The sequence below is a fragment of the Condylura cristata genome, unplaced genomic scaffold (assembly GCF_000260355.1).
Source record: "Condylura cristata isolate star-nosed mole 26May11 unplaced genomic scaffold, ConCri1.0 scaffold00015, whole genome shotgun sequence".
Taxonomy (NCBI): Eukaryota; Metazoa; Chordata; class Mammalia; order Eulipotyphla; family Talpidae; genus Condylura; species Condylura cristata.
Window position 1 is genome coordinate 17,716,163 of NW_004567116.1, and position 22,556 is coordinate 17,738,718.

The 22,556-nt window shown below is 34.1% G+C and overlaps 1 protein-coding gene across 3 annotated transcripts in view; it reads right to left on the minus strand.

Annotated features, from left to right (window-relative positions):
* Positions 1-274: 274 nt before the first annotated feature.
* Positions 275-22,556, minus strand: part of QSER1 (glutamine and serine rich 1) — a 33,136-nt gene continuing 10,854 nt past the window's right edge. Inside the window, exons 4-12 of one of the 3 annotated variants that reach the window (XM_012725727.1) lie at positions 20,301-20,506; positions 19,485-19,601; positions 18,460-18,593; positions 17,248-17,465; positions 10,782-10,919; positions 6,779-6,876; positions 3,299-3,448; positions 1,934-2,029; positions 275-1,074 (exon numbers count right to left, since the gene is read on the minus strand). In XM_012725727.1, coding sequence (XP_012581181.1) covers positions 934-1,074; positions 1,934-2,029; positions 3,299-3,448; positions 6,779-6,876; positions 10,782-10,919; positions 17,248-17,465; positions 18,460-18,593; positions 19,485-19,601; positions 20,301-20,506 — 1,298 coding nt within the window. In that variant the 3' untranslated portion in view covers positions 275-933. Of the gene's footprint in view, positions 1,075-1,933; positions 2,030-3,298; positions 3,449-6,778; positions 6,877-10,781; positions 10,920-12,829; positions 13,644-17,247; positions 17,466-18,459; positions 18,594-19,484; positions 19,602-20,300; positions 20,630-22,556 lie in introns of those variants that run through there. The other 2 variants (XM_012725728.1, XM_012725729.1) reach the window with 2 other exon arrangements.

Sequence of the window (22,556 nt, forward strand, 5' to 3'; positions counted from 1 at the left end):
AACACATCCTCATTCATAAAGCTAAACTAATTCTGGTATTGAATGCATATTCTGGATAACACTGAAGCAAACCTGTATAAACAAAAATGGTTACCTCAAGGTAAAATTCACAATGGAAATTCAATATATAACTAAATAAGATTTACTGAAAACGAAAAGTGTAGCACAGATACATCAAACATAATCATAATCACATTTTTCTTGTGAAAAATACAACTATTAGTGAAATAAAATGTACATTTGAAAAAATTTCCAAAGGAAAAACGGTATAAAGGAAAATACTTTTCTTTATGATAGGGAAAACAGTATGTTGTTGTTGTTTTTTTTATCACAATATAATTTGACACAAAAGCAGTTATAGAATTGCACCAATTCCACATCCAGTTTCCTGAACATGTTAAGAGTAAGAGGAGTTCATAAAGCAGAATGAAGTTTCTGAGTTTTATATTTTAAATTGATGATATCCTCATACACAATGTCACATTACATTAGATATGTTTACATAATATACAATACTTTGTTTTGTGGCCAGACATGAATGCATACATATGCTTTCTGCCACTTTTCTTTTATTCTGGTACTCAGGGGAAAAAATCATCAAGTTAACTTAAGTGTTATCTCTCTAGCAATAAAGAAAAATTATATTTAGTGCATGCTTTATAATTTTATTTCTGAAAATAAAACTCAGTTATCCAATGGTTCACAAAATAGAAAAATCAGTCAGATAAAAGTGTGGTGGATGTCGGTCCATTTCCAAAGGACTGACTCCCTGGGTAGCACCACTGTCCTTTAACAGAGGTCATGATGCAAGTTCCACGATCAGGCCTGCAGGAGACCACTGCCTGATATTGTATGAGGTCCCAGACCCTCTTTGACAACCCCTCTCCGCCATTTCATTAGTGCTATGAAATAAATGGGATTTTTGTGGAAATGTTAGGAACATCTCTGCTGTACATGATTTAGAAGTTCTCCAAATTTTTCAAATAGGTCTTCCACCCATTTTACATTTTTCATGCAAAGTTGAACAATTTCTTCCTGTCCTAAATCTTCATTTTTTTTCTGCACAGAAGAAATCTAAAATAAAGATAATTGTCATATTAGCTTATACTTAGCACTTTACAAGTGGTCAAAACTTTCTCAATTCCTTCTAATGGTGTTTAAAGACAACAAAATGTGGAAATTAATTCTGCATTTCAGAACACTGTGAAATAGTCAACTATTTTGCATGACCTTTTTTAATTTCCTCCTTTGCTAGTAAGATTTTTATGAATATCTTTCCATACCAATACCAAATATACCAGGTATAATCTTAAGCCTACTTAGCCCTTTTTAATTGGAAAAAAAAAAAAAAAAGTGGTTGTCAGAAAAAGCGTAATGATTACGTAATGATAATATGTAATCATTAGAAGTCTCAGGAAATCAGTCTTTATAGCACTCACAAAATGGTATTACTGTCATATATTTTTTTTTGGCAACAAAGTTATGAATACTTAAAAGTTGCAATTAATTTTAAGTCATTTTTTTCATTCGGCACCCACATTTCACTGCAGTTAAGTGGGAGGAGTTCATTCAAGTGATAAGACAGTGAGATAGCAAAAGCATAACTAAAGTGATTTAAAGTATCATTATGAGAGAAGAACATACAATAAAGTGTTGTTTATTATGGTGATGTGAATGAAGCAAGCACTAACAACTTAAAAACACTGCCACTTATAGCTCCTATAAGATGTGGTAAGCCTCAGTTTAATCTGGGCACAATATGTAACAGAGAGACTCACAACAAATCTTTCAGAATTATTTACAGGAGAATACAGGACCATATACAGAGGCCCACATATATATAGTTAACAATTCTCATAAAAAAAAAAAAAACGTTCTACAATCTATTTAGGTTTGGAAAACTTCCCTTTTAAAATAAACGGGAAAAAATTACCTCATCTTTACATATCAGATAAACATGATATTTATAATGATGGAGTGAATGATACAAAGAATACAACTGTATTTTCTCTGGATCAACAGCAAACTCCTATAAAGAGAAAAAAGTTTATAGATTATTTCATGGAGCATATGGGCTAAGAATACTTTTATGAAAATACTTTTGTTAAGTATTTACAAGTCTCAATGGAAATCTTAAAAGTGACTTGTATGGCTAATAGCATTTTTTAAAAAAGATTTATTTATGCACACAAGAACTGGGGTGCAAGCTGGAGGTATGGATGTGGGGTGAGAGGATTCACCAGAGACAAGAGTGAGGAACAGGACAGGCGGATGTGCTGAGGGGAGCACTAGGGGAGACAGAAGAGGTCTGCTGGGCCATGTGGGTTAGCTCCCTGGACGGCAATAACTTGATAGTGCTGATACTTAACTGCCTGCACCACCAGGGAGGCCTTAACAGCTTGTATTAATATGGGCAAGAGGTTTGTTTGAAGGGGAGGAAGTTAAAATTTAAAATTTTTATCCTTTTTGTTGAATATAAATACATGGTATTTAAAATTTTTGCTTCCCCGTGTATAATATTAGTAAGACTGATACCATACTGTACATATTGTTCTGTAACTTTAGTTTTTATAACATAACATATTTCATCTAACTGAAGCTTAAGTATTTTTCAATTTATTTTGTATATTCCTCCTCCCATATAAACAATAAGGAAAGGGCTTTTTGACCATTTTTCATTTGTATTCTTGATATGGAAAGAATGAATCAATTTATCCCATCTTTTAAAAAAATACATAGTATTACATTATCTGGATGGATTTTTAATTATCTAATCTCCCACTGCAAACAATTCTGCAATGCAAAGACAAAGATTTTTATGTACTTGTGAATGTATTTCTACAGAATACTTTTTTGATATATTCTGTAGTTCATCTTATTCCCATTGGGATTAATATGTTGTTAAACTTTTCTGAAAAGGCAGTAATACTGTTTAAAATGAATGAAATTAAAGTGTGAGTATTTTGCTGATATGGAATCAATACTGAATCTTCTTATGGAATATAGTCTTATTTACTTATCTGTACACATTTGTATCCAGTGGCAAAAAAACCTGTATCAAAACACAAACATGGACATGGGGTAACCTTACTTATTAATCTATTAAATAAATATTTGTGAGCATTCATGGCTATACTGAGTCCCTGAATCAGACTGAGTCCTTGTTTCTTAGGACAGACCTGACCATTCCTACCTGAAAAGGCCACACATTTAACAATAGTACTTGTTTCAGTGATATAAGCAGCAATTATACTAAGAAGGGGAAAAGGTATAATTACATCAATTAATATACACTTACTTGTGCAGATTTAGTGGTTTTAGAAGTCCTTAGAGTTTTCTTATTATAAGCTTTGCCATTCATTTTGATTTTAGAAATAGCAGATCCCCCGTTCTTTGCTTTAGAGTCTCGAGTAATTATTGTCAGTTCAGGAAAGCTTTCCAAGGCATTCTTTAAAATGAAGCAAAAATAATTGACTTTTAGAAGAAAACTGAATTATTTCTAGATTCAAATTTCTTTTTTAATATAGGGGAAAATACATAATGTGAGGAGATACTGATGGTGTATGATAAATATATACATATACAGAGATGTACATATTCAATTGTAAGCCTGTTAAACATGGCCACAAATTTTTGCAGCTCCTCTTATTAAGATGTAGAAACTATCCCCATCCCTTGAATCTGGGCTAACCTTATAACCTGCTTTAGGAAGTTCTTTCTAGTAATGGTTCTTCTGGCTTCAAGGTAGGGGAAAGAGGGACATACAAAAATCTCTCCAAAGTTCTACCAATTAAATCACTGTCCGGATCCTGAAACTTGGCCTAGTCTTGCTATAAGAAGTCATCTGATCCTGAGATGAGGATGAGAACAGAGGAAAACATGAACCACTGTGATCCTTCCCTGGCTTCCTCAATTCTGTTACTTCTTTTGATTACAGGAAAAGTGGTTGTGAGATAAGGTTGTAAAACAGAACTTGATGAATTTTCTGACCACAGTGACATAGTGTCTACCACTTAAAATTTAGTGGCCACAGAGCAGAACCAACTCTATTCCATTTTTTTAAAAGCCAGTGACATTTTATGACTTTACCTAGTTGACAAATCCTAATAGGAAAGCTATAACTAACTGAATATTTGCAGCTAATTTTAACCAGTTTGATTCTGATTTAAATTAAATTGAGCTACCAGTAGTTATTATTTCGACAGTAAATGGATTAAGTGCTCCCATTATATTATCAGAATAGATTCTAGTTCTTGTTTGATAAGCTCAACCTTTTTATAAATAGTTACAACCTTGAAAGTCACTCTTTCAAATACCTAGGAATTCCCAAATACCTGGTATTGTGTGCCACCCCCCACCACAGTACATTTTAAACCAGTAACCTAATACTTTCGGAGATATATGTATATAGGAGAGAACTAAATTTCATTTAATAGAAGGAATTTTTGGCATATCCTACCAGAGTAAGCTATCATTAGTTTCTAGTTTTATTTTCTTTATTGGAATATCTGTGCTTTTTATATAAAACATGGTGTTTTCCTTATAAAACATGCCCAAGCTTAAAAAAAATTGGGGACACAAAATTCTTTTTACAACAAATGGAATTTAAAGACAAAAAGTTGCATTCTAAATTTGGAAACAATGAACACTAGTCAATGGTGATGAAAGGAGAAAATTTAAACGAGTTAATAAATGATACTGCAAGTTTGTACGTAAATTTCAGAGAAAAGAGAATATCTTTAACTTCAAAAGGTTTTAGGATTCCTAAAGTTACCAAAATTTTTATGGGAAATGGTGTTAATTATTCCTAAAGAATAGAAAAAAAAATCTCTTATAATCTATTAGTAATATTTTATACACATATTCTAACTTAATATTCTAGCTTTGAAATGCTAACTGCTATAAATAAAATTAATCAAAATTAATGACTAATTTAAAAAGTATTAATTTTGCCTTTTGCTGTGCAAAAAAAATATGAAAACTAATTCTAGTTGTTCAGTTTAGTGGTTTAGAAAACTAGTTTTAGTTGGTCACAAACTAATACATAACCTTCAGGTTTCTACTGAATATTCAATTCAAAATGTTGGCTCTATTTTAATATCAGTAATTAGATGACATTTCTAAAATGAATAGCCAAAACTGGTCACTTTTAAGGCTTAATAAATCTTTCAAAATATATACACAACTAATAACTTCCCTTGTCTTTAGAAAATAGGATTATTTCCCAAAAGAGTATTTCATTTGAATATTGCATTCAAGAAGAAATTACTTGACCATAAATTAGCAGATCAAATTCTTATTCTGAGTATGGCCTCTGACTAACTTTCCCCAGTCCTCTGAGAAGTGTATGTTAATGAAGAATAGAGTACTACTAGTGTAGTCTGTAGTCACTTAACTTTAATTTCGGAGCTTTAATTTTCACCTAGCTAAAAATAAAGTCAATTTTCACTATTATACGGAGTTAGCTCAGCTAAAACAGGGAAGTCATAAATCTGTACACATTACGCAAGGAAGGTGAATGAAAGCTTATGTTTACAAGAAAAACTTGCAGCAGTTTTACTGACAATTGTCAGGATTAGGATGCAATCAAGATGTTCTTCAGTAGGTGAATAAACTGAGGTACAACCATGAGGTATTATTCAGTGCTAAAAAGAAATGAACTATCAAGGCATGAAAAGACATGTTAAATATATTCTATTAAATGAAGGAGGCCAACCTGAAAAAGTAATACTGTGTGTTTTCAATCATGATTTCCATAAAATGTAAAGATATGGAGACAGTAAAAAGATCAGTGGTTGCTAGGGGTTGGTTGAATGAAGGGTGGAAAAAGGCAGAGTACAAAGATTTTTAGGGTAGTAAAATTATAGTAGATACATGTGATTATATGTCTGAACTCATAGAATGTATAATACCAGAGTGAACCACAAGCTGGAATATGAGTTATAATGATGTTCAGTGTAATTTATCAACTGAAACAAATTTAATTCAACACTGTGATGGGAGAAATTTATAATGGAAGCTATTCTTGTTGGGGACAGGGGCTATACAGGGATTTTCTATTTAATTTTGCTGTGAATCTAAAGTTCCTCTAAAAAATTGTCTATTAATTTTTAAAAAGCTATCCAATATACATATAATCAAATGATTCTAAGTGACATGGTATACTTTGAAAAAGAAAAGCTGGGCATTTCTATCTACTAAGTAGCATCTATAAAATGTTTCTGACTTAAGTGCAGAAACTCAAAATGTTCTACATTTTTGATAATACCAAAACCAATTTATAGTACCATGATAAACTATTAGAATTAAACATATTTTCTCCCATTATATCTGATCAGTACTTTCTCAGATATTGGGTAAATCAAATAAATAAATGGAATTTTGATAACTATGCTAAGAAAGGCCAACTATAATTATAGATAAAATGTAAACATTTAAAAAAAATTTTAGAAAAAGATTAGAATATGATCATTTGAAGGATGAATGTTCAGAAAACATTTAGAAATTATTACATAGAAAGAATATTAGATGAACATAAATGCCTGAAAAATGAATTTACACAGTGAAAAACAAGTAACACTAAGAAGTTACTCTATAAAGATTTTAATTTTAGTAAATAAATAAAAACAGAAAACTGATTCACAATTAAAAAAATTCAAATTACTGGTTGGGTGAAAATTTTTATAAATCTGAAACTAACTCATGAATTTTCCTTCTCACTACATTTAAGATTATGATTGCCATTGAGTTTTGCTAATAAACCATCTGATGGAAATACCTTGAATGACTGATCCAAATGAAGATTCAAAAGAAGTCTCTTTCGGTTATCATTCAACATGCTATCTATTTTTTTCATATGAGGCAAAAGTAGCTCATCTAAAACAAAATAAAAATTTATTGGAATAAAATATACCACAACACAAAAGCTTGTTAAAATTCCAACTTTTTGTATAACTATTAATATATTAGGACATTAAATTCATTAGTTTAAAGTACTGCTTTTAAAATACTGTCATACATATACTTCAGAAACATCTTTAATGACACATCACCCAATGCACAAGATAAACAACTAGGACTACATCAAATTAAAAAGCTTTTGTACAGCAAAAGAGACATTAATCCAACAAATAGACACCCCACTGATTGGGAGAAAATTTTCTGCACACAATACTAACGATAATGGACTGATTATAAATATCTACAAAGAGCTGAGGAAATGCAACAAAAACAACCCAGTCAAAAAAAAGAGCAAGAGTTAAAAAGATACTTCTCTAAAGAGGAAATTCAAATGGCCAGCAGGCATATAAAAAAATATTCAATATCATTAGTAACCAGGGAAATACAAATCAAAGCCACAGGAGATACCATCTCACTCCAGGGAGAGTGGCACATAGTAAAGATCCAGCAATTCCACTCCTGGGCATTTACCCCGAGGACCCAAAAACATTAATTCAAAAGAGCACCTACACATCTATGTTTATTTCAGCACTATTCACAATAGGTGAGCTATGGAAACAACCCAAATGCTCCAATATAGATGACTAGGTTAAGAAGAATTGGTATATATATACAATGGACTATTACCCAGCAATCAAAAAAGATAAATTTATGCCATTTGCAGCAACATGGATGAGATGGAAGAGATCATGCTCAGTGAAATTAGCCAGAAAGAAAAAGAAAAATATTGGATGGTTTTTCTTATAGGAGGAATGTATGGGAGCCAAATAAGAAATGGGAGAAAAGTGATTATAATAAGTAAAAATCAAAATCAACAGACAACTATGAACCAAAGACATTCTTTGGGGAGGGGAGAGGAAGAAAATGGATCAAAACAGGGGCGGGAAGTGCACAAGGGACTATGGTATGGTACACTGGTGAACTGGTGGTGGAAATTTCTTGGGGACCATACATGAGACTCTAAAGCATATGTTGTATGAACAAAAACAAGAAACAAAAAACCCAAAACTGTCATGAAGCTTTCTACCCATAGCTAAGTTGAAAACAGATTAATAATAACAAGTGGTAAAGAAACAGGGAGGCATGATGCTAAGCCCTGGATTTAATCCTGTCACTGCTACTAGAATTGATTAATGGTAGCTTTGTGGTCAACGGGCAAGTTGCCCTATTTCTTCAGACTTCATTTATCATCTGAACAATAGTATTACAAAACACAAATTTTCTCTAACATTCTAAAATTTTGGGGAATGAAAAATGATTAAAATCCAATATAAAAATCACAAGGGAAGCATCAATATAGTTATTTTAGAGAAGGAAAGAATAAAGGTATAATAAAGATTCCTACCCAAAACTTTGTAATTCCTTTTTGATCCCTCTGAATATTAAGCTCTTTTAAGAGAAACACTTTCAGAATGTATATTAATTATTTTGGTGTCATTTTAAGTAATTTAGGTTACTAAACTATTCCTTAGTTTATCAGAATAATGTACTCTATAATACTAATTACCTTTAATGACCTTTCTGAAAATGCATATGTAATCCTCAGAATCTGATTCCTAATTTTAATTAAAGTTGAATAAAATTACTTTATATATTGGAATACAGCACAGGTACACTGACCAGTGAAAGACCAGCTTGCACTGAAGCAGCCACAGCTTGGCTTAGCTTCATAGTGCAGCTCTCCAACCTGCTGTGCCACCAGGAAGGGCCTGAGGAAAGCTTTCTAAGGTCACTGTACCACACCAGGTGGCTTCTTTGATCTTTCCAGTAGTGCTTACATCTATTCAAGTATGGTAAGAATTTATATTTCACAAAACAACTTTTGAGTATTTATGGATTGTTTAAAAAACTATCAAACACCCCCCTTATATTAAGAAAAGAAAAATAAGAAAACTATGGTAAACAATAATAAAAAAGTCATTAGAAACTATCCAGGAATTATTATCATTATAAGGAAATGTATAGTTTATTATGCAAGGAATTTTGAATGAGAGAATATATATATATATTTTTAAGATTTATTTATTTACACATACGGAACTGGGCTACAGGTCAGAGGAGCAGGGACACTGAGAGAATTCACCAGAGACAGAGCGGGGAACAGAACAGGCAGACTGATGAAGCACACTGCTGAGGGAACAGCAGGCAAGGAAGAGAGGTCTGCTGTGCCATGTGGATCACCTCCTGGACCAGGGATCGAACTCTCACTGAACTCTCACCTGCAGTGCTGTATCCTAACCTGTTGCACCACCAGGGAGGGCCCACAATTGGGTTTTAATTGTGGTTCTTCTATCACTAACTCATTCTGTAACTTGGGAAATACATCTCACTTCGTTGAACCTTAGTCTGTAGAATAAATCTTTTATGATTTATCTTATTTATGCATATAAGAGCTGAGGTGTAAGCTAGAGGTGTGAGGGGTGAGATGTTTCACCAGAGAGGGGAGCAGAACAGACAGATTGAAATACACTATTGAAGAGAGCAATGGGACAGTCTTGTGCTGCAGGGACTTGTGCTGGAGGGACTGCTGATAGTTTATGACAGTGCTGAGACTTAACTCCTTACACTCCAGAGGGTCCCAAAATAAATGTCTTAGACTAGATAATCTCTAATGTCTCTTCCAGCTCTACATGATTTTAACATGACTAATGTATTAATTACTGTCTGATAAAATAGTAAAAAGCAAATAACAAAAAACAATGGACTAGAAGTTAGAAGACTTTGAATTTTAATCCTCTCTGCTACTTGCAAGCTGTGGACTCAAACAAGTTTCATAATCTCTTTAAGCTTTAGCAACTTCATCCAAAAAATGTCTGAGTTCTGACAATAAAATATGTTAAAGAGGCCCTCTCTGGTGGCACAAAGGGTTAAAACACAGCACTGCAAGCAAGTCGTAGCCACTTTGATTCAAATTCTATCCCCACAAGGTGACCCACAAGGCGAGGCAGACCTCTCCTAATCCACATGTTGCTCCGCTCAGCAGTGTACTTTTGTCAGTCTACCTGTTCTGCTCCCCACTCTATCTGGTGAATCCTCTCACCTGGCCTGCACCCCAGTTCTGTATGCATAAATAAATCTTTAAAAAAAGGTAAAAAAATGGAAATAGTAAAACAATATATGCTAATAGGCAGTGCTGTTGTAGTATATCCTTACATTCTTTGTTAAATTGTTTAATCTTACACAATAGAAGGGTAATGTAAACTGGCTCATCATTCCTTTTAGTTGTCTCTGGTGAATGCCATAGTAGCTGAAGAGTAAATATTACTGAACATCACTAGATCAATAAATTACCTATTTCATGTATCAATTTCACCTCTAATTTATTATAAGAAAAATCTAACAAAGAGTATAAGGAATATCAATAAACATATACCAATGTATGAATTATCTTTCTACTAGTTAACTAGAAAATAACTACTTGTGACGAATTATTTACTGGCTACAAATATCAAATGTTATTCTTCACACCATTATTATCTGGCTCATCTTAAAAATTTGTGAAAAACAGAGTATGTTAACATCTGGACCTGCCACCCTGACACTTAAAATATTTTAAAGATTAGAAACTCTAGAATTGAAAGAAACAAGTGGATAATAACATAACTTTTCCATGAGTAGGTATCAAAGTATTCAATATAAAGTTGTATATGTATTCAGACAATTCATGAAAAATATGATTATTTATATTATAGTCAACAGATTATAAATTTAACTGGCACTGTACAGGTGCATAAAAACACAAACCTATGTTAAACACATAACAGATAAGAATTTTTAAATCCAAAAGAACCACCAATAAAGTACTACTTATCCAACTGTACCATTGCTCTTCTCCAAGGCTTGCATTGTGTCAGGATCCAAAGCAATGCTAACAAGCAATTCCATGTAGCTCTTAAAGGTTTCCTTCATTGCTCTTGTGTTCAAAAAACGAGTGACAAAGGGAACTGGAGGGTCAAGACCTGGGAGAGTAACAAGATGAAATATTTAATATTCTTTAATGACAACTTTAAAAGCACTTGTCTGTAAGAGTTGATAAGCAAATAAAAGGCTGCAGACGGATGAAATTTCTTCAAATTCAAGGTTCACCTACCCTGCCTTGAAAAACACCCTGGAAGAGATTCTCAAAGCTGATTTGTGCCTCACAATCACTGGAGAACTTTTAAAATAATACAGCAGATTGCTGGACATTTAAAGAAACCCTTCATGTGGACCTCCCTGGTGGCACAGGGGTTAAAAACTGAGCACTATCAAGCTGTCACCAGCTACTGTGGTCCGAGTTAGATGCGATCCTTGATCCTTGGCCAGGAAGCTGACCCACATGGAGCAGCAGACCTCTCCTGCCACACCTGCTGCTTCCCCCAGCAGTGCTTCAGTAGATCTGCCTGTTCTGTGCCCCCTTTATCTCTGGTGAATCATCTCACTCTCCACCCACATATCTCCACCCTGCACCCCAATTCTTTTATGCATAGACAAATCTTTAAAAAAAAAAATCCTTCATGTGTTACTATAAAATTCTGGTCCAGAGCAAAACAGTTTAAAAAATGTGTATATCATCCTTGCACAGAGACAATTTCACTCAAATTCAGTGGCAAGAGTTGCAAGATGAGAAGTTTCAATGTTTACTGTTTTTTATTCAATATACCACTCCTATCACAGCATTTAACTGCAGCTTTTAGAGCACGGTTAATTGAGACCCCTAAGGTCCTTTTGGTGGATTTTGATGTTAAAACTGTCTTCATTGTAATATTAAAGTGTTATTTACATAACTTTTCCCTCTCTGTGGATATCTGTAGAAGTAATGTTAAGTAAAACTATTGTGCCTTACTTTGGAAGGGTCAAGACTGACACCGTCCTAAGTAGCTATGTAGTTTGCTATGTAATTTGTCTTATTGCCATGCATTTGAAGAGGGAGAAAAAGCTTCCACTTAATGGTCCTTGCTAAATCAGCAGAAATCACTAATTGCATAAATCTTTATTCTTAAAATTCTGTGTAATATATAGGGGGCACAAACATATGAAGTGTAATGGTGATCTCCAGGAAAAGCATATATATGTATATGAGTGACTTTTACCCCCATGTAACACTTTTTATCTGAAGAAATGACTGACACACTATGGTTATTCAGAGTTAAATACTCTGAGGCATTTTCTTTTTAAAAAAGATTTATTTATTTATGCATACAAGAACTGGGGTATAGGCCAGAGGTGAGGGGGATGAGAGGATTCACCACAGATAAGGAGCAGAACAGTTGTATCTACTGAGGTCACACTGTTGAAGGGAGCAGCAGGCCAAACAGGAGAGGTCTGCTGTGCCATATGAGTCAGCTCCCTGGTCAGGGATTGAACTCATGTTGCAGTGGCTGGAGATCGCTTGGTAGTGCTCTTAGCCCCTGTGCCATCAGGGAGGCTCTTGAAGACATTTTCTTAAAAGTTAATGAAGTGAATCTGTCCCTTCAAGGAAAGCAATTAACAGTATTTGTCACCAGTGATAAAATCTGAGGTTTTTTTTTTTTTTAAAGATTTATTTATTTATTTATGCTTACAGAACTGGGGAACAAGCCAGAGGCACAAGGGTGGTGAGAGGATTCACCAGAGACAGAAGTGGGAAACAGGACAGGCAGATCGACGAAGTACTCTGCTGGGGGGAGCAGCTGGCGGGTCAAGAGAGGTCTGCCGTGCCACGTGGGTCACTTTCGGGGTGGGACTGACTAGCACTGAAGCGGCTGTAGCTAGCTTGCAGTGCTGCATCCTTACACGTTGCGCCACCAGTAAGGGCCCATGAGGTTTCTTTTTTTTATTTAATTATTTTATGTTGATTTTGTGAAGAGCTGGGGAGTAGGCCAGAATTGCGGGGGGGGAGGGGGGGGTGAGGTGGAAGGCTTCACCAAAGACTGATGGGGGCACATGGACAGATCTGTTGCACCATAACAGGGTTTCTGTGAGCTTTAATTCCTAGGCTACCAGAGTCCCAAAATTTGAGGTTTCAAGTGAAAAACTGAAATTCTGGACAATTTGTAGTTACTACTGACAGCTCAACAGTTTTCCAATATTTAAACACTTATTAGATCAGTGGTGGTATCAGCAAATGTTACAAAATTAAATATACAACCAAAATGTAAGAAGTAAAATGCTTGGAAGAAAATATAGGTGGGTAAACCTTCATGGCTTTAGCAAAACCAAAAAGGTAAAATTAGCTCCCTCAGAATTTCTAGTTCTGTGCATCAAAGGACATTATGAAGAAAATGAAATGTCAACCTACAGAGTGGGAGACATGTTTCTAAAATCATATAAGGATAAAGGTTTATTGACTAGAATCTATAAAGAAATCCTACGACTCAAGAACAAAAGCAGAAATGACTCAGAAGGTGGGCAAAGGATTTGAAAAACACTTTTCCCAAATAAGATAAAAAGCCAACAAACCTATGAAAAAATGTTCAGTATCATTATTCATGAGGAAAATACAAATTTAAAAAAATCATAATGACTCCATATTCATTAGGATGGCTAATAGTCTTCCTTGCTACCCCAAAGTAGTTTTCGTATTTGTTATGATCTGGGAGATTATTTTTTTGGGTCTGAGAATGCTGTCATTATTAATTTATATGGAATAAAAGCATTATAAGACCTCTCCAAAAAACCATGACATCAAATCAAATGCTTGATGTTCAGCTAAGACGGGAAACCTGTAGTAAACAAACAAAAATAACAAGTATTGGTGAGGATATGGTGAAATGGAAGTCCCCCCATGTATTCACTGACAATTGAACAGTTAAACGATGTAAGCACTGTGTACAAGTTTGGCAGTTCCTCAAGAAGCTAAACATATATTAATTACCACATGAACCAGCATTTGCTAGGTATATATTCCAGAGAGGTGAAAACAAGGACATGAATTAGTGTATCTATAGAAGTGTTCATCACAGCATCTTAACAATTCAAAGACAGAAATATACCAAATATTCATTAATACGTCACAAGATAACAAGATGAACATATAGTGAAAAACACGCAATGGAATAGTATTCAGTCATAAAAGAAGTGAAGTTCTAATACATGCTATTACATGAATGAACCTTGTAGTCAAATTCAGAGATAGAAAATAGACTCATGATTCACAACAGCTGGGAAAAGGGGATAATGGAGCGTTATTATTTAATGGTTACCAAATTTCTGTTTGGGGTGACAAAAAAGTTATAGGAATAGTGGTGAAATTTTGTATAACAATGTAAATTTAAAAACCCTGAGTTGTAGTTATAAATGATTAAAATTGACAAATTTTGTTGCATGCATTTTCCCATAGCTTTTTAGAATGTTAAAAAAAATGAAATGGAACATGTACACCAATGAGCTAATATTTTCACGTGACCAAGCAATGATGTTATAAAATCACTCATGGATTAAAGATAAAATCAAAGGATAAGACAAACCAATAGATTTTTAATATATTAAACAAAAAAGTTTAAAGTTTAAAAAGTTCAAGAAACTGCTATTTATTGTTAAATGAAAACTATGAGTTAGCAAATAAATTCATAATTTTCTAAAAAGATAATTAAGCTATTCCCTCCCATTTCCCAACTATATGGCTTATATAAAGCTGGGGTTTCTTCATGTACTTTAACCAAAATGATGTATTAATGAGAAACCAAAAGTAGAAACAAATATGAAAATGTTACTCTTCCACTAAAAACTTTCAATTTAGGAAAATAGTTTTCTAAAAAAAAAAAAACCAAACAAACAACAACACAAAACTTAGTTTAATGTTTAACGGATTTAATTTAAATAAATATTTAAAAAATTTGTCTAAATAATATTTGGCAAATGTTAATATATATATTACACATAAGCAAAAATATTTTGGAATCTTTAATAAATCTGAAGATTATAAAGAAGTCCTGAAAACCATGGGCCTAAAAAAAATCTATGTTTTATATACATACATACATATACTGCTTTGAAGACCAAAAAAAGTTTGCTTAACTGTTGGTGACACCTAGTGGTTAACTCAAGTTGCCAATGGAAAAAAAAAAATGTATCTTGATTGTCATTTGAGGAAGCTATATAACTGAGTGCAAATTCAGAACCTGAAGTTTTCTATTCTTATGAATAGGCAGGCATTCAAATTGTAAAAATTATGTGTATCTTTTTAAAAATAGTATTTATCCATTTATGCATACAGAACTAGGGTACAGGCCAGAAATGTAGGGGTGGTGAGAGGATTCACCAAAGACAGATTGGGGAGCAGTGCTTGAGACAGGAGAAGTCTGTTGCGCCAGTGGGTCACCTCCCTGGCCAGGGAATCGAACTTATGCTGAAGTGGCTGCTGCTAGCTTCATAGTGCTGTGCTTTAAAGCACTGCACCACCAGGGAGGGCCCATGTGTATCTTTAAAAGAAAAAAAAATATTTATGCATAGAAGAATTGGGGTACAGGTCAGAGGAATGGAGGTGAGCAGATTTAACAGAAATGGAGTGGGGAGCATAAAAGGTGGATCTAGAGGAGCAGCAGGTGAGGCAGGAGAGTCTGCTGTATCACAAGGGTCAGCTCCCTGGCTAGGGATCAAACTCATACTGCAATGCCTGCAGATAGCAACATAGTGCTGAGACACAACCCCTTGCAGCACCAAGGAGGCCCCTTACGTGTATTTTCTTCTATAGGTACTCACAGCACTGATTTTTAAAAAATTCTGATATGTGCACTTTTAAATAATTCATAAGTAGCTTAAAAACCACACATTTAAAGTACACTTCTGAACTGAAGAATTTCTATTTCAATCCTATTTCCACTGAAATGTTTATGACCTTCTCCCAACCAACAGTACTTGTATCAGAAACTATTCTGAATATCATCTTCAATACCCATTTCATCATTCAAGTTCTGTCCAGATTATACCCTGAATTTCTCTTCTCCATCCCTACTGCCACTACTTAGGTTCACACCTCATATTTCTAACTGAACTATGATATCTATTTCAAATTTTATAATGATTCTCTCTACTTAGATCCCCTCTAAGAGTTCTCCTTTGTTTATAGGATCACAAAATTTTCAGCCTTAGCATGATATACATAACACCATCTCATTGTCTTCATTTTCTCCATCTATTTTCAAGTTTATGCTTTAGAAGGAGTCAGTAATCCTTTTCTAAAGGGTCAGATGGAAATATTTGGGGCTTTGAGGGTCATATGCTCTCCTCACAGCAACTGTTCCAATTCTGCTACAGTAGCGGGGAAGCAACTATAGGAAAATATCATTTGAATCAGTGTTGCAACAAATTGATTACAAAAGTAGGTAACAAACCAAATTTGGCTTAGTGGCCATAGCTTGACAACTTGTACATAAACTACTGAACTGCTTGAAATTTCTTGCATATGTTACAAATTTGATAGCTAATGAAATGTGCTAGTATATAGTCTTGGTTTTTACAACTACTTCAAGTTTTAATTTTTTTTTAAAAAAAGATTTATTTATGTATATAAGACCTGGGGTACAGGCTAGAGGTATGGGGGGAGGTGAGAGGATTCAGACTGGGAACAGAACAGATTAACTGAAAAACACTGCCTAGAGGAACAGTGGGTGGGGCAGGAGAAGTCTCCCTGGCCAGGGATCGAACTTGTGCTGCAGTGGCTACGGATAGCTTTTTAGTGCTGTGCTTTAACCCGCTGCACTACCAGAGAGGGCCTGCAAGTTTGAATTTCTAGTACAGTAAATTTCAATGGATATAACCTAAATAAATGTTTTTGTTTGTTTGTTTTTTGATATCTTCAACAGACTTTATGAGTGTAATAGGGTTCTAAGGTAACAAGTTTGGTGACTGCTTAGCTATTTCAATCTTCAATTTTATAAGAGAAAACTAAGGGGCAGAAAAGTTATCAAGCTTATTACTCTGTAGCAACTGGCTGGTTAGTGGCAGACATATACATGTTTGGAATCATACAGGGTACACATATATAGAAGTATGTAAATATGTAATATACATCATGCATATTAGAGTTGCTGCTTCTTTGTCTTCTACCATAAACACAGAGTAAGTTTAGAAGTAGGGGACTCTTTTTAATTTTTTTCAGTTCACTGCTGTTTTTACTTTACAAGGTTAAATGTGTGGGCAAATGTGTTTTCAGTTAGTGTGTTCAGGGAACATGAACTTATTTTTATAAAAGTGTAAGAAAGACTTACTAGGTAGCCAAATCCTCTAATAAATCAGTAAATAAATTTTGAATTGTCAGCATCACTGCACCTCTCCATTCATGTGGGTAATCTGACATTAAGTATTCATTTCACATGGAAAACTCACCCTCGTCATCAGTACTACTAGAATGGATCTCAGGAGATGACTCAGACTGGGATGATGAAAATTCTTCTTTCCATTTCTTCCGTTTCTTTGGTGGTGGCTCAGCCTTTACTTTTAACTGTTTAACTTTGGGTTTCGTGGAAGGGGCTTTTGTAGTTGTAGTTTTTGGTGTTTGAGGATCAGAAGTTTTACCACTATTACTTGGCTTAGACTGAACAGTTCTGTAATATTACAAAGATATCATTAATGCATTTAAACTCTATTAAAATAAATTAGACCATATAATGAGAATTACTGGTGTTAAGTTTAGTTGTTACTTCACTAACATCTCCAAAATAAGTCCAAATCCTATATATATATATCCAACAGTGATTCTCCTGAAACATTCTCTCTTTAACTACTGACAGTGAGTATTCACTTATTAGATACTATTAATTCAATCCTACTTCTCTCACTTTACTCTTTTCCTCCCACTGTGAACTCACATTCCAGAGTATGGAGGCCATACAACAATGGGCTCAAGAAGTTATACATGATAAACCTTTGGTAGCCACTTCAGGACATGATGACCAAAAGCTCTCACTGGCTCTGGTGTTGCCAGGTTTTGCTGCAAAAGACTGCCCTGGCACCCCTCAGAAAGATTTATTGTATGTTAGTTCTGGAGATTTGGGAGGATAAAAATCCTATCATAAAAATGGCCATTGCCATTATGTTGGACTCTTAATTACATTAGACTTTCAAATAATACTAGACTGAGGACATCTAGGATCACACTGTAAACTCTATGTAGACCACAGGGAGTATGCAGAGGACAGGTTATCTTCCAGATTCATACTCCAGATAACAGAGTCACGTTATATATAATTCTACTGTACACTTGCCTACTAAAGTACAAGTTTCAGCTTTTTCTCAAAATTGATGTTTACATCTTGAGTGGGAAATAAAGAACAGATTTCAGAAAGGCTAGCTTACTTCAGGTTACAAAATCTGTAACTCCAATTTTTTGATTCAAAAAAAATTTTTTTCTTTTACTACAGTTGGGTGACAGTAAAAGGTCTCAGGGAGAAAAAAGAGTTAACCATTCCACCATGGCTAGCCATAAGCTTTATAACTCTTGTCTCAATACTTTGTAATTCTTTACATATACATGACATTACAAGTAGTAAGCCTTGCAAAAATCATAAAAATACATTCATTACACATTACCATAAATACCTGACAGTTTGTGAAGACTTATTTCTTGGCTTTTTAGAACACACTCTAACATATTCCTTTTTGTTTGTGTTTTCAATGAACTTCACATATATCCTTTTGTATTTACTTTTAGCATCTCCAAAGTAGCCAAGGTACTAAAGAAACAAACACTGTGTTATTATATAATTATACACTTCATACATAAAAGATTACTTTGTCAGTCCTACTGATACTGAAAACCGTAATTCTTCAAAATGCAGCTGTGGCCAGGCTTATTTCACTCTGAATCCAAAATGATGCCAGGTTCATTTCTTTCTTTTTTATTTTTTTTTTTTAACAGATTTATTTACTTATGCATACAGAACTGGGGTACAGGCCAGAGGTGTGGGGGTGGTGAGAATTCACCAGAGACAGAGTGGGGAGCAGAACAGGCCAACTGATGAAGTACACTGCTGAGAGGAACAGCGGGCGGGTCAGGAGAAGTCTGCTGCGCCATGTGGGTCACCTCCGGATGGGACTCAAACTCATGCTGAAGTGGCTTTAGCTTCTTAGTGCTGTGCTTAACATGTTGCGCCACCAGGGAGGTCCCCAGGTTCATTCTTAACTGCAAGTCCATACATGGAGCACTCTCATTTGGCTAATCATCAGGTACATACTTAAATCAATGGCTAATCATCAGGTACATACTTAAATCAATGTCATTAAACAACTACATTAGTACAAAAGAATGACTTCTGAAAAATCAGGGTATTTGGCAGAATAATCAATAAAAGAAAGCTTCTGGACCCATTTGACCTTGTCAAAGTCTAACACTAATTCCTTTATTTAGATTCAGCAAGATTATAATTAAATTTTAAGTAGCTGGTATTTATATAATGATTTTAATTTTAGATCAGTTTATCAGCGTATTTGCATGCTGAAGTTCAAATTTTATACTCTTATATATCAGAAATGCTTAATATAAAGTATATTTGAATTTAAAACATTTTATATTTCCCCCCGAATCACCCTCAGCACGGCTAGTGTAAAAAAAGCATTTTACTTACACTATTTGTAGCAGCAAATTCTCTTTGCCCATCTCGAATTTCAGGAACAAACTTCTGTAATAAAGCTTTTTGTACTTTCCAAATAGCTGGAGGTTCTTTCCCTGTTTTTAAAGCTTCCTGTAATAAGCAGAATTACTTTTATAAAATAGCAACATATTTATATACTCATAGAACTGAAAGAAACCTTAGAGTTAGCGCAATCTTTTATTTCTTACCTAGTTGAATTCCCACAATAATTCTTACTAAATCTTTTTACCAAATTTCTACTTAAATTTGTACACATCAACATGCAACAAAGTAGTCCAATACCCCTTTGTTTGGTTATGGCAAATTCTCCATATGATACTCTCTTATACTACTTATGCCATTTTGTAATATGTACATATTCAAAAAAAAAAACCAGAAGCAAATATCCTAAAACATTACAAGCAGTTAACTGTAAATGAAAGGATAAAAATCTGAATGTTACTTCCCTCACTAACATGAAATGCCATTCCTCTCCATCCCAAAAAAGTCAAAAGCAAATGAACAAAAACTGAGAATAGATTTTCTTAGAATTTTTATATGAAATTGTAACATTCCCTCATAGTTCTACAATTTCAAATTATGAAAACAAATCTAATTCTACTTTCACATTATACTCCTGTTACTTAAATTGACATCTACTAGTGTGATTTATTAACACTTATGATAACATGAGATAATGACATTTTTGCAGTTAAACAAGATGTTATAAAAGTCACCATGGAGGCTATATCATAGGGCATGGCACACACACTAAAGTAGGAAATTTATGCTTGTGAAAATTCACATCACCTTAAAAGTCTCTATGTCTTCGATCTTTACAACAAATTCATCACGTTCTCTGTATTGACCTTCTCCTCCACTTTCTATGTTCTCTTCATCTGTAAAACCTTCGATGGCAACAGCATCTTGACCTTTTGCCAGCTGGTCTGAAGGAAGACCATCAAGGTCAATAGTTTTTGGATGTTCTGTAGAGTTTACATTTTCCAGGATATTTACTGTAGATGAAGTAGAGTAGAGAGAGTCTTGCTTAACTGTACCCACAGTGGTAGAGGAAGTAGTAGCAGAACCAGTAGTACTGGTAGATGGGTTAGTAGTTGCTACCTGTAGGGCTTCTGAAACTAGACCAAGCATATGCAAATCAGTAATACAAATAATTCAACATTTACTTGTTTTCAGTAAAATTAGCACAGTTTAAAAAGACTTGATTTTATGCAAAGTGTTTGAAATCATGAAAGTCACAGTAAAAAATTAAGGGATAGCTGTTAACTTCCAAGAATCAAAGTGGTATTACATCTCAAAGAGGATCAGACCGTGAACCTCAATCGACATGTACCCAGGTCCACTTTGGTAGAACTTTAGTAGCACAAAGATATTTAAAAAGAATAGACACACAAAAATGACACAAGATAAAGGATTAGCTGACCAAAGCTGCGAAGAACTCCTAAAACAAGAGCCAATTAGATATGGGAAATAACCCCAAAATACTTAGAAACTCCAAAAAAAACCTTGTGTACTAAAAATAAGACAAAATGGACAAATTCCTGGAATGGCACAAATTAACAAAAAATATTCAAGAAGAAATAAAACATTTGAGCAGACCAGTAGCAGACCAGTAACAGAGAAATAAATGAATAAGAAGCTACCACATAAGCACAAGCACTGGAAGAAATGCATTCACAAATGGATTCCAACAGTTAAATAAGAACTAATGCCAATCCATTATTTAATTTCAAAAAATAGTTGGAAACACTTCTATACTAAGCTTCTGAGGCCAGTTTCACTTAAACCAGACCAAAAAAAGAGAAAACTATAGACCAGTATCACTCATGAAATAAAATTCAGCAAAATAAGAACAAATCTACTAATCATACAAAGAATCAAGTGGGTGTTATCCTAGGAATGCATGCTCAGTTCAACATTTGACAAACACCTTATTACAGAACAAGGGACAAAGCCACAGGATCATCTCCATAGATGCGGGGGAAAAAATTGATAAAATTCAGTATCATGCATATAAGCACTTTCATGATTAAAATACTCAACAACCTAAAAACCGATGGGAATTTCTTCAACACCAGTGTGTGATCATGGCATAATATGGGCAAAAGCTGTCCCTGAAGAAAGTACATTCTGCTGTGAGTGATGGAAGGATTGAGAGGGAATCAAAACTCAACTTGAGGTAAATACAGAGATATGAGACACAGAAAAAAGGAAAAGCAGATTGCAAGGAAAGTAAGTGAACTAAGGTGCCTGACAACACACTAGAGCAAAATTTTAGCTAATAATGGGAGAGAAGGGGCTTGAGGGTCCTTCAACAGTGACTAGATAAGCCAGCCTACTTGTTCCATACTCCAAATTAAAAACTACCCTCATATATCTATTAGAGTTAGGGAGGTATTAAATGGGATTTTTGGAGTTCAAAGTCTTTATATCATCCAGGGCAGTAAGATATTAACAGATTTTGAGAAGTTGCAAACATTAAAATAATTCCTATTATAACAAGAAAAAGAACAGAAAATTTAATAAAAATAATCATGGTGGTTAGAGTAGGTAAAAATAAAAGACAACACAAGGCTGACCATGAATTAATTATTGAAACGGAATTATGCATAAACTGCCTTAATTATACCAATCTTCACACCATTGCTTATGTCTGAAAATATACTTTCATAATAAAATGTTAAGCAAATATTTTTTTGAAAGAATGTGTAACTTCCAAATTAGTAGAGGGGAAAATGTATTAATACTCTATGATACACAAACAATAGTGTTTAGTGATGTAAACATAGGTGGTAAAGTTGTAAAGGAAAAGATTATATCCAACTCAAATACTGTTTAGTTCTAGAGGTTATGAGTTGGCTTTAATTTAATACTCATTTTCATAGTTTCTTACTTTCAAATAAGTAGCAACACCATAAATTTTCTCCTTTGCCCCACACTTTGGCACATTCTATTGGTTTCAAATTTTAATGCTCCTCTGTCACTATATGTGAAATGACACAAATGAGTTTTATGACCAGCAATTTTTGCTTATTTTCTAAATGG